At 39.0% G+C, this 13,806-nt stretch overlaps 1 protein-coding gene across 1 annotated transcript; it reads left to right on the forward strand.

Moving 5' to 3' along the window:
- The first annotated feature begins 5,259 nt into the window (after nt 1-5,259).
- On the forward strand, nt 5,260-8,278 carry LOC121430637 (transcription factor SOX-4-like). The gene has a single exon (XM_041627955.1). The coding sequence runs from the start codon at nt 5,477-5,479 to the stop codon at nt 6,584-6,586; it is 1,110 nt and encodes a 369-aa protein (XP_041483889.1). The 5' UTR covers nt 5,260-5,476; the 3' UTR covers nt 6,587-8,278.
- The last annotated feature ends 5,528 nt before the right edge of the window (nt 8,279-13,806 follow it).

Raw genomic sequence — 13,806 nt, forward strand, 5'->3', positions numbered from 1 at the left:
CCCCCCCCCTTCTTTTCCTCTCTTTCTTTCTTTCTTTCTCTCTCTCTCTCTCTTTCCCATTTACTATATTTCTATTCTCACTCTTTGTTGTTTCTTTACATTATTTTTTCTTCACTATAATAACTGTTCCCCCTTCCTTTCTCCATCTCTCCATCACTGTAAAAACTGTGGTGTTAATACTGACACCAATTGGTGTTAATAGAGGACCACACCCTGAGGTGTTAAAATTACACCCTAGAGATTGAACATAACACCAAAGAGTGTAAATGTAACAACCATAGGTGTCGTAATAACACCTATAGGTGTAAAACTAACACCACCAATTTAACAACGGTGTAAAATAACTGGTGTGGTCCTCTATGTACACCGGTTAACACCACCGTTTTTGCTGTGATCCTTCTCCTCTCTTTCTCCTATCCAGTCATTACCCCATCCCCTCCCAAAGCACCTTCTTCCCAACATACCCAACCTCTGTTTAGATTAATTTCCATTCAGTTAGTTTATCTGTTGACTGATGAACGATGAAATTCAATCATTGTCCAAATAGTATTTTTGTCAAGTTTATAGGGTTCAGAAATAATTAGTGATGATATCAGCAGAATTTGGTTTGACATGTTTGAGGAGCCGTTGATTCTTTGTTACAAAACGACTTGAATTGCACTTTCTTCTAACAACCTGCTATGTGAATTAAAAGTTAATCTGGCCGCATTTAGGTTGCATCGTCAAGACTCACACTTTCTTTTTATTACTTCTAGTAAGCGAAATTTCATCCTCTTGACTATTTTACAGAATCTAATTATTATTCTTGGTTATGATGTGTACATTATTCTCTGTATTTGCTATAGATTCGCCTTAAGCATGTTAAGTTTGCTGCGTTGTTGGTGCTGTATAGAAATCATTACTAAACGCAATTAAAAAATATGAGGAATGTAAAAAAAAAGAAGAAGAAGAAGAAGAGGAAGAGATGGAGCGGGGTGGGATGATAAAGAAGATCAAGAATCAATGGATCAACCGAAGAGAGAGAGAAAAAAAGAAAAGACAATAAAGCCATTCCGAAAGGTTTTATCTTTTCTTTGTCTCTCTTCAGTTCGGGTTATTTAGATCACTGATCTTGAGTGATTGCCAAGTAAGAGTTCATATTCGTAGATGCTTCCTCTTGCAAAATGAGTAAACACTGAGCCAGGGATTCCTTTTAATCTCTTTGAATAAAAGTACAGCAATTCAAATCTAGTTTGCAAAAAAAAAAACATGACACGTTGCTATGTCCAGTAAGCCTCTGGCAAGCTTGTCGAATAGCAAATTTGTATATACATTTATGCAGCAAATAATGTGCCAATAAACAGGCCTCGTGGTCTTGGCAGTACGTTGGGGGGGGCAGGGGCAGTGACCCCCTCCCGAATTTTTTTTAAACTTACATTTTTCTAAACTTATAATTCTCACAAAATATTTTCACCAAGAGGGTGCAGAAAATCCTTAAAGTTTACTTTAAAATATGTAAGAGTATCCCCATGACAAAGCTCGGTCGCTTCGCCCCCTCACTTCTGAGTTTATTCGAAAAATTTCCCCCAGGAAAACAAATGCGTACGGCCGTGCTCTCGATTGAGCACAGCAATAAAGGGAAAAAATCTCGAAAACTGCAAGTTGTCGAGCACAGCCTTCAATAGTCAACATGAAATAGCGCCACCACATGACTGAAATGAAGTAAGTTTCATTGATGTTTGATCGCCGGAATAGCGAGAATCAAACTTTCGAACTAGAAAGGTTGAGGAAGATAGAACAAATGATGAATGGCTAAAATAAAAGTTTGCTTTCTACGAAAAAGTTTCAACCAGTTATGAAATGCAATAACAAATATTTTGCCTATTATTATTTAGGCGTTCCGTCCGTAGACTGAGCGGGCAGCTGTTAGGCCTATGATCACGTCTCCCTGTGGTTTAATCCTCAAGCAACGGTTGGTACAAACATGAAATCGAAAGGACATGCCACTTTGAGGTTGCGTGTTAACACAAACGAATAAAGACTATTCGTGACAGCATTAATAATCAATCGTCAAAAAAAAATCAGCACAGATAAAATGGCGCTATCTTTGATGAATTTAAACCAAAGAAAGCAACCGGTAGAAAGCTCCTGGGATCGCAACTTACAAGTATCTTATTACGAAACCAAGATATTAACGCCTTTTAGCGCGGGAGAGTAATTAATTCATTAACGACATTAACGCGTTACGCGTTAATTGCGATTTGTGCCTCACAACACATTCACTTGGGGGAAAATGGCCAAATCCCAGGTTGGAGCGAGGTTGTTATGACAGTGTGTACCGCTAGCACCACCCGGCATGCGTGGCGTGAAGAGTATGTTGGTTTTACCTCAGAAAGTTGTCGACCTGCACTTTTACTCACATTATATTTCCACTTTGCGTTTCAACCATCTATTAATTTCACTTCAAAATTAATGAAAAAATTGGAGCGGAACGCTAGAAAGATAAATCAAGATTAGCAAAGGAACTTTAACAAGCCGCATTGGTTTGAGTGTTAAAAAAACTAAGTGACGTTTAACTAAAAAACATTCACTCCTATATCTTACGTGAATCAATACTCAAAATAATAATGAATTATGATTATTATGGAGGAGAACTATAACTTTTCATCTGCATGTTGTGCTTTTGCCACCAGCCACCCCCCTCCCCATTCCCCGGAAAAAATGTTAATCTAATCGTGATAAAGGATGTAGGCTATCTAAATGACTATGCATTATCAATTCAATATTTTCAATAAAAAGCACGCATCTCATTTCACATCACTCGTGCATGCTCGGAAAACCCCCATCATTCGAATTTCACAAGACCCCGGTCAAAAATACACCAAAAGAAATGATATAAAATATGCATTTCTTGCAGAGGCTCCCATTTTGGTAACAAACAGAGAAAAACTAATTTCCGTCTGTCGCCTATCCCCTGTTACTAAGTACACATACATTTGTTCAAAGAAGAGTATTATTTGCTCTAAAATCGATGAGAGAATGGAAGATTCTGTACTCGCACAGTTTGAGTTCGAACTATATCTTTTGTTTTGACAATGTCCCCCCTCTCACGATGTCAAAATAATGATATTAAACAGGCCAGGACGTAGATCGATAAAGTACGAATTATAACCAATTTACTTATGAACTGAGAGATATCAAGTTTACACTCATTTGGAAATACATATTTCATTATGAGAGAAGTCTCATTTGTGAAGCCTTTTAACGGTGATAAACTTACTTAATTCAACAAAGCCATCACAAATTAAACTCAGCATTTTATTATTTCATAATCATATTGAATTTTATCCCATCGACATTTTTCTGGTTATGTTTTATAAACACTTGTTCTGTTGAGCACACGAACATGGGTGCACTGGTCTAGATGTTGTCAGATCATAACAACCGGTGACAAAAAAACCCCGATAAAGTTTTGCAGTTCTCGGCCAAGATACCAGTCAGCTTGATGGGTGTGGCATAGAACATAGATTTTACCCTTTTTTCTTATGTTAATTTTGATAGTTCCGACACACGACCCTGCCACGCGAACTGTTCTCCGCCAATCAAAAAGGACCATTTTGATTCGCAGATGAAAATATAAAATCACCTTGGCACTCACAGGAGGGAGGATGTCACCCTTTGGGAACAGCACCTAATTTATTATCCATCCCTCTTGAGCGATGGAGCGAGATTTTTTTCACTTGTCTCCTTTTTTCCCTCTCGCGGGCCTGTAATCCTTGCCGTAATGGAAAGCGGCGAGCGCCTGGCACGCGTCTCGCCTGCGACGCCAACTAAACCACACCTACTCATTGAATATTCATTATGAACCGAATGACCCTTGGTCACTGGTTGCAAGCAAGCAGCTTGTCGTTGGGCAGATCTCGAGATCGTTTTCCTGGGTAGCACTGCTAACTTTCCATGTACTACGCCCGCTAGCGTCCAACTATGGTATAAATATTGTCTGATAGTCACCACAAATCGGTGGATAGCACATTCTATGTCACACGCAAGTACATGATATTGCTATCAGAAACGATTTGAACCGCTGTCGTGTAAAATTTCGTTTTCAACAGAATTAATCGTTTGCTTTATTACAATCTTATGTTATAAAATCCTATTTAAGTGAACAAGGCATTTTTCAAAATATTTTAAAGAAGAACGTGAATATCGTCGAAAACACACCTAAAAAAAAGTTACTGGTAGTACAATCAGCAAACACAATCCTTGATAATTCCTGATGGACATTAGGTTACGGGTACTCTCAAAGAATTGTGAAATTTCACTTATCATAAGAAGAAAAAGTGTGTGTGAGAGAGAGAGAGAGAGGCATAGGGTAGTAAATCAATATCATCCACAGTGAATAATGAATATAACATACGAATTATGAGCGCCCTAAAATTGGAACTGGCTGTCTGAAATGATCATGGACATGTCTTGTTATGGCTCGGCAGATCAGCGCCCATCTTGTTCAGCGTGTCGATAAAAATCATACCTATATAGAACTCTTTCTAGGAGTGCTGAAAAGGTATGATTTCTTATAGCTTGAATGAAAATGATATTTATTGACACCTAGATTTTGATATTTGAAATGCTGAGCAATGCATATTATTCCTGTACAGCGACGTGAGTAAATACACGTGTCGGATATACACCTGAAATGATTTATAGGTGAATGTGCCAAATGTGAAATTTTAAGTGAAGGGGGAACGGAAAAGAAGAAAAAATAGTGAAGTATAAAGTTTATTTCGACCCCCAAACCGCCACCTGCGATTTTGAGAGCCCTAACGTTTTATGAGTGATCAAGTTTTAGAGCGGTGGTGGTATAAAAATTTACTGCCATGCGAACCACATAGACTGCCTGGTTCCCATAGATATTACTGCCTAGCAGTTAATTCACCCTTATTCTGTGTTAATGCAGCAAATGTTGTGCTGGTGTTTGAAACATTGCTATGGAAAATTCGAATTTCTGAAGATACACCTACATATTTTCTTCTGAAAAGTGAATTGTAAAGCAGTAATTTTGATATTTTCGTGCTCATTATGTGTAGTTCAGTGATGAGTTATGACTCAACATATACACACACGGTCACACACGGCAAAACGAGGTAAGCTCCGCCCACTCTGAGCAAGGCATGCACTCTCCTGCGCGAGTTAAGCTCCGCCCATTATACACACAGTGCACCTGCGTTCAACGGAATCGTTCGAGTGTGGGTGTTTCTGTATAAAATGAGACCGTGTCTCAGAAATCAGCATAATTTCAGAAGCATCTACTCGAGTGAACACCGCTTGCACTGTTTTGCTGCTCACCCAGCACTTGCGGATTCTTTACTCTGAACTTAGACAAATTTTTACCTTGTCGAGTGGTAGATTTAACGTTCGAATCTACCTTTCTTGGATTTATACTATTGCTGATTTTCATGCACCTGTTAACTTCACGAAGGTGAATGCAGATTTCAAGATGGTTCCTCAAAACCTACCACCAAATGGACTTATAACGATGCAGTCACAGCAGATCCCCAACGGCCACGGATCACCAGGCGGCTCGTCTACCGGTTCGTCGGAAGAGCTTCGCCAGTCAACCCTCGATATCGCTGAAGATATCTGCCAGACAAACTGGAAGGGGAACAATGGTCACATCAAGAGGCCGATGAATGCCTTCATGGTCTGGTCACAAATTGAGAGAAGACGAATCATGGAAACTACCCCTGACATGCACAACGCTGAAATCTCCAAGCGGCTGGGCAGGCGATGGAAGACCCTTGATGATGTAGCGAAAGCTCCGTACGTCGAGGAGGCCGAGAGACTACGACTTCTACACATGGCCGAGTATCCCGACTACAAATACCGTCCCCGTAAGAAGTCCAAGCCTACCACGAAGCCAGAAGCTGCCAAAACCACTAGCAGTAAGCCCAAATCCAGCAAGCCAAAGTCATCATCGAAGACAACGAAGATGAACGGTATCGTCATCGACCAGCACCACCCTCACCAGATCGTGCAATCGGGCCGCATCGAGAAAATCCCCAAACTCAAACTTACCATCGACAAGAAATTCAGGGAGAGCATGAAGGCGAGCAAGATCGTGGAGCTCGTGCCCAGCCAGCTCACGCCGCCCGCTAAAGTTCCCGCCAGCCCGACTGGCTCCAACACGGACCCTTGCAATGAGCAAAGCCTATACGAGGATTACGCTAACATCCAGCAAACGTACGAGATGCAACGGTATGAATTTGGTGTGCCCAGTGGAGCTACCTCTACTACGTGTTCAAGTCCAGCTTCGTCGGATGTGTCGCAGCAATCATCCATGTCTACTAACTCATCTGTTTCATCCATGTCAACCGGTTCATCGTACTGTGCCCAACCTTCAATTGAAGAGGTTGTCTTCCCAGGTGGACTTACTGGTTCAGAATTTAGTAACTTTAATTTCGGTTCATTACCCGATGATCTTAGCCCGCTGGATTCGGTCGGGAGCAATGGAAGTCATTTTGAGTTTCCAGACTACACCACTCCAGAGGTAAGCGAACTCATAGACTCAGATTGGCTGCTTTCATCCATGATTTCAGCATACAACTAAAGAGCTAAACATCATTTATATTTTCCTGAACATTTTGCAAAGGAAAAAAAACTTTATTCAACAACTCTTGAACAGATTATTCCTGCCGAAAGTGATTTTTTTAAATGAAGTTTTCACCGATTTCTTAAGAACAATCAGGTTTAAAACCCCATTCCAACCAATGTTTTGCTACGTGAGTATTGCTGCAGGATGGCGATGCTCGTGCTAATTTTGCCAACGATTTCCATGTGAGTTTTATTTGTAATGGACCACTAAAAATAGAGAAAAGACGTATGTATGCCTTACAACCGTAGACTGAACAATTTTTGCAACATTCAATATGTCGTTCATGTTGTCATTTGGAGGAGTTATACTCCATGGTTGTATATAATCTTTTACAAGTGAAAAATGTTACAAATGTATTGTAGAATCGAGGAATACCGTAGACATTCATTAATGTGTACTTACGTTGAAAGATACTGCTCGTATAGTCATTTTACGCTATGGAAAAGTGCATTCATTTGCTGCAAGTTTTTGAACCTCACGGAGCAAATTATTTATATGTAAAAAACGAAAAAGCCTTGAACTGCTGTAAAATCTTGGCACGCGAACAAGTCCCAAGTTTTATTGCAATTGATCTGACCTTTCGCGACCCTCCGTACACAAAACGGGCTATTCAACCGTGGTGTATTGTGGGGGCGAGAGCAGCGTTTTATCAAACAAGCGAGGTATTCACTCATTCAATGTGGTTTTTTGTACATTGATTTAAATAACACGTGCTAATGTAATCAATGGAGTTTGAAATATTTCACTTCGATTCGAATAAATGTACTTTTGTTTAATTCGAATTTCATGAGAGCATCTATGACAAAAATTCAGATTATTAACGACTATTTGTTTTCCATGAATATTTGAACAAATTTGGACTGCACTCTAATAATTCCGAGATTATACATTCGTTGTGAAACACCTATTATTGATATTTATATTATTTATGCAAAGGAACTGTACAGGTATAATAATATATGTTGTACTTTGTGGAGCTATGTATGCATTTGTATATCATAGGCAGTGTGCGTACTATGTAATAGAATAGCTTTAGATATGAAATTCCAGCTTACTTACGTTTGCTCGATTTTGTTGTTGACAGAATTCCGATAGTTCCAAAATTATTTTGCAAAGAATTTGAAAGAGAGATATTTGAAAAGGAAAAGATACTATTTGAGAGAAAATATAGAAAGTTTGATTTGAGTTAAAAACCTAACATTATATCAGATTAATTACACACACGATGGTTGTGTTATACTATTATGGAATTGCGTGGGTTTTTAAATCAAATTGAATCAGATTTTGTATGAAGAGAAAAGATTATTTGGAAAAAAATCATAGACTATTATTAAACGCTCATGTACATTCGTAGATGTTTTATATATATATTTCTTCTGTCTATTTTGTACATAGAGATACTATCTAACCTATTTCTAAAATTCCGTACTCAGCTTTTTTAAAAATAAAATATTTTGTAGAAAAAAAGAGCTTACAGATTGTCAAGGGAAAAGTTGCTTGCGTAGAAATACATAGACATAGCCTACTCACCCGAGAAGCGTAGCGAATCGCTTTCCATAGATATATGCCTTTTAAAGTAAAATTAGGATATAAACTGCCTGATTAATAATTAGCTCGCAATTGCGGCAAAATGTTGAGCGGCTCCATGCATTTTTCAACAAATTTCCTCAAACTATGTTCAGTGTGCAAATATATTGCGTACCATTCTAGTGCAGTAAACGAGTTATTTTATTCATTTATTATATCTTGTGACTTCCATCCACTTAGACGGATTTTTGTCCAACTTCCAATTTAAAAGAAGTGAAAGGCCGGTTTTTATATTCAATGAACAATTTGATAACAGGATTTACATGGTGATGATACTTATGGTGATAGCGACGAATTACGTGCTTGTAAAATGTATGTTATTTACAACGGTGGATTTTTCCTAATGAAATTTGTAATATATTTTTGAGCCTAAATCATTTGATACAAGACTTTGTTACTCGTAACTTTAAAAAAGTGAGAAAATGAAGAAAAAAAACTTTCAAAATAAACATTTTCAAGAAATGAAATAAAACGTTTTTCGAATGATTTGTGCCTTGTGTTTGGAAGACGGTATGCAGTCGAGGAAATAGAATTGGAATGTGATTTTAAATTTATGTTGAGAATGAGAATTATATTTCAACAAGGTGAGTGTGTGTGCGTGGGAGAGGTGGGAGGATGACCACATCAAAAATTTAACGCAATTACAGAAATTGATCGTACAGTATGATTGACTTCTGATGCGACTTTCGATGTGAACAAATTTCATGATTATTCAGATTTGGAATAATATATCATTTAGGCCTCGTTTGAGTGTAAACTCGGCCTAAATGATCTAACAAATTGTGCTTATACAACGTGAGTGAGGGCAGTTGAGGATGGAGGCCGAGAGAGTGGCGAGAAGTGTGGTTGTGGGGCTGCCTTTATCTTGATGATTTATGGATGCACAAATCACTCGTTTAGCTCATATGCAATTTTTATTTTCTAAATATTTTCATACTTTTTCATCTTACATGTTCTGTAGCTATCTTCCTATCTATTTATCTGAGCTGACTACCAATTCTTGAGACATGTCTTTTTTTTCTCTCTCTTTCATTTCTTATCAATTGTAGTTAGTCATCGAACCCAAATTACCCCTTTATAGTGTGTGCACTCGAGTGCTTTTGTAATTACGAGAGATCTACTAATCCGTATCAACGAGGTGCATTGTATACCCCCACATTCAGGTCACACAGGTGAACAGAGAGAGAGAGAGAGAAAAGGGTGTGGGGGGGGGGCATAGAGAATGGGTTATAATTCAGAGAGGTCATGGATGAATAGAGGAATATGGAGGAAAATGAAAGGTGAAAAGATGCAGTAGAATTGGGAGGAGATAGAGTTTGCAGAGAAGGACAAGAACAGAGAGGGACATATTGCTAAAGGAAAGGAGAAACATGGGTAAGAAAGTGTAAAATGTAATGCATAGTGGAGTCTAGAGCAGAGGTAAAGAGAGAGGGGGGGGGGGCTATATTGTGGAATACTGAGGAGGTCAGAAATAAGGAAAATAGCACGGGAAGAAAGGGAAAGAGGATAGATGGAGAGAGAGAGACAGAGAAAGGGGGGGGGGAGTAGAAAGGTCAATTTTGTGTTGTACACCGCAATGACCTTTGGTTGACCTGACTGTTGACAGAAATCGTTCTGACGGGATTCGGAACCAGACAAAAGTTAGGAATACGCTGAAAATATATGAACTGAATAAACGAAGAAAATTATGAAAATTCGGACACAAAAACGATTGTGTTTTTATGATTTTAATCTGTCGAAAAAAGGAATTTCATATCTTTTCCTCGCAGAACTAATATTCACGTAGAATCACAATTAAAATTCACACATTAAAAAATGCACAATAAAATATTTTTGAAAAACTAGTATTGATATTTCTTGGGCTGCATCATGACATGGCCGTCTATTCTTTATTATTTTTCAAGCAAAAAAGTAAACATCTTTCGCCTCAGTTCCAACCTAAGATTTATTGTTACGTCATGTTTTTTTGTATTTTTTTCAAGACCAAATTGACCACAAGAGTTTGCGATGAGTCACCACGTCCCTCTCTGATGTAGGTCTACTGGTCTTATCTTTAAATTTATTTACCCACTAAACTCCACAGCTTTTTTCCGTCGGGGGGGGGGGGGGAGGAGGCGAAACTCTCGCTTCTAACCATCCCACCATGCTGACTGCTTATATATAATGTAAGGAGCGGGGAGGGGGGGGGGGTGGCATCGCGCATGTGACGTCACGAAACAGAAGACGAATCAATAATTCTTCAAATGTTATGAACAGTAGCACAGAAGGGTACAACTAATGCTTGTAAATAATTATAAATTTTATTTTGTATTTTTTTATCGGTGTTGAAATGATATGTAGGTCCTATACATGAGGGTGGATGATAAGTTTTTGTGAGATTTTTTTTAAAGATTTGAATCAGTATCTGCCATACACGTACAGTCCCCGTCTAAAAACCGCTTCTGTGACTTCGAAAGAATACAGTACACGGTTCTTGCTTTACTCGCATTCTTTTCGTCATAGGTCACTCTCTATTCAGGCATGTGTGTAGAGCAAGGATATACCACGGGATGGAGATGGGCTCTAACAGTGCAAACACACCGGGGGTCGAGCTCAAGATAAAACAAGACCTGGTAAAAAGAAAAAAGGGCTGATGGTCTGAAATGATAAGTAACAGACGACATTCCATGGCCAAAGCAAACACTTTACAAACCCCAAACCTGTACGGTGCCACATTCATCGAGATTTATCCCCACCCCTACATGCAGCACCCTTCCCCACCCCAATGCATATAGGCCTACAGAGAGAAAAAATACTTGAATTGCTAAAAAAAAAGAGGACATAATGAACCTTGTTATAGATTACACGGGCACGTAGGAGTAAAATTTACCCCCAACATTGGCAATTAATCAAAAAGATTGAATATTTTGAATTTTCCTTGGACCCCGTAACAAAATTTAGTAATTGATCGGGGGGGGGGGGTTCTACGATTAATTAAATTTATCATTTTCAGCGATCAATCACATCTTCTATTAATCATTCAGCTTTATGTTGCGGGAGCCCTGGGTCCCGTCTCACAAAATGTTACTATTGATCCGATCAACCTCAATTCTATGGAAATCCATCATTGTCATGATATTTTCGCCCCCTCCCCGAAAAAAAGAATAATGTCCAAGAGAATCACACGGAATTTTCAAGAAAACGGAATATACATCACAGTTATCAATATTTTGAACAAATGTGCATAATATATGTCGATGTCGCTGACGGCTGTCCAATACTGCGGTTGATAGGATCAATCGCAACTCTTTGTAAGACGGGGCCCAGGTCTGCATAATTCGTTTGGCAATTGCGATGCATGTTTACTCGCTCGCTTTGCGCGCTCGCTTTGCGCTCTCGCAAATTTTAAGGAAATATGCAAACTCAGGTCCGTTTGTCAGGACGTCATGACTGTTTGTGCATATATATTCCAATATATATACTTCAAACCTACCGATGGTATATCGATTTTTGTCGGTCTGAGGGCGGTTTCGCTGGTTTTAATGTGGCGTAATTTTTGCGTAAAATTAACATTTTATCTTATTAGAGTTTGACTAAATAGGCCCTGAACTTCCTAGTCCCAAGGACAACATTTACATGTTCATTTGATTGTCTAGACTAAAGACATGTCTGGACATGAAGATGATAGACATTTCTGTACGGGCTCACTGTGTTGGGTGTAGATTTTGCCCCTGGACCTGGGACAAATTGACTCCTCGACTGTACCAGAAAATATCATAATCCTTGTCCTCTAATCATGCGCCATTCTCTATATTCTGCCTTTCGCCTACTCCTCCTCCTTCATATTCGTTGTCTGCTTTTTCTTCTTCCTCTATCTAATCTCCACCGTTGCTCTCTTTCTTCTCTCCTTCTCACGACAAGGGCTTCGAACCCGCGACATATGTAAATACAGTAGCTACCGCTGTAGCATCATACATCAAGCGTCTGGTTTGGTTCCTCCTGACCTGGGGAGTAACACCCTCCCTTCCCCCTCCCCATGATGGCCCAGCGGTTTGATCCCTCAATGCACACATTCATACCCCGCTATTCACCTACGTACCCACTGTCACATTATGACGTCTAAATCAATCGATAGTAGATCAAACACACGAGGCAATGAATCAGTATGTCGATCGATTTGAAATCGAATTGTTGGTGTAACTGTTCTATTAGGGCCACGTGTCAATAGGCTGCAAATTGCAAATCGCATAATCTCACAGGCAAGCACCCAACCACGGTTTTGTATTTTCTTCCAGGTATCTTCTTCCAACATTGCCCGCGAAAGTCCAGAGAACAGACATTTCAAGGACTCCAATAAAGTATAATACCTGGCGATTAGCTAATTCACGCACCTCCCGCCGGTGTATCTCTTAATCTTAATCTCCTAGCAACTGAAAAATGACCATAACTCCACATCACCTTCACAATTTCGGATCTGGAATAGATGGTAACCCGCAGTGATCAGTGAGCTCGATGAAAGAGCGTGTCTGACTATTTCCAAGATTGAAAAGTCGTAAGAAGTGACAGATAATCCCACAGAATACTTTACCATTATGAGAAATCAAGGCCCATTACTTTAACTTATCCTGTAAATTACTGAGGATTTCAATTACTGTATTTTGAATAGATCACGAAGTAGGAAATATCTGGACCCTTCTTTCGAGATCGTTATTCTACTTTTGTAGCAGTTTAAATCCTTTCAAAAGAGCAATTGAGGGAATTTAAGATTTTGAGCATGTCTAGACATGTAATAAATGAGTATTTCCCATTCATATGTATTTCCATTCTTCGGATCTGTTCGAGGCATTCCTGGATGAAAGATTGAATATGGATCATGACTTCTTCAAAAAGACCTGAAACCGATGCTGTGAGTTTTGGATTGAAAAGTTGGACTAAATTGTTCAGCCATCCTGTCAGCATTATTCAGGTATGTTTGATCATGTAGGGTCCATGGTTTGATGGTCTTCTAACCCTTTGAAACAGAGGTTTGTTATTATATAATAGTGTTTTGAATGATAATTTGTGTACAATCTTTGCTTTACAATGAACATAGACTCACAAACTGCATGTTAAAACATAATGAATAATAATAAAACTAAAACAGATCAGCTTCATTTTGTTGTAATAAACATATTTTTTTTGTTTACAGAATAAATTACAAATATTTTTTCTTTTCATTTTGGATTGTATCCCTGTTATTGAGTCATTCAATTCTCGACTCGTGGTGGTATAGGGAAACGTACAGATTTACAGACAATACAAATTGTCCCATTGGGCCTACAACTTTTGTGACAACTAATGTATGTCCATGGGATGATATAGGCCTATGGTGTATATATATATATAGCCATGATATTACTTTCTGGGAATACTGGGATGGTTGCTCCTTGAATCTATTTTCTACCTCATGTTCCATGCTATAACCAACGAGTATGGAGTTGTTTGAATCGGTGAGACAACCGTTTTAGCAGTAAGAGGTGCAGTGGCCGAGTGGTCTAAGACGCCTACATGGAAAGTCCGGGGTTCAATTCCTGGCCGCGGCACCTATGCCCGTGAGTAAGGCATTTAAT

Source organism: Lytechinus variegatus, chromosome 17 (genome assembly GCF_018143015.1).
Source record: "Lytechinus variegatus isolate NC3 chromosome 17, Lvar_3.0, whole genome shotgun sequence".
NCBI lineage: Eukaryota > Metazoa > Echinodermata > Echinoidea > Temnopleuroida > Toxopneustidae > Lytechinus > Lytechinus variegatus.

Excerpts from the sequence above, each read along its gene's own strand:
- LOC121430637 (XM_041627955.1), top strand. The coding sequence starts at position 5,477 with ATGGTTCCTCAAAACCTACCACCAAATGGACTTATAACGATGCAGTCA.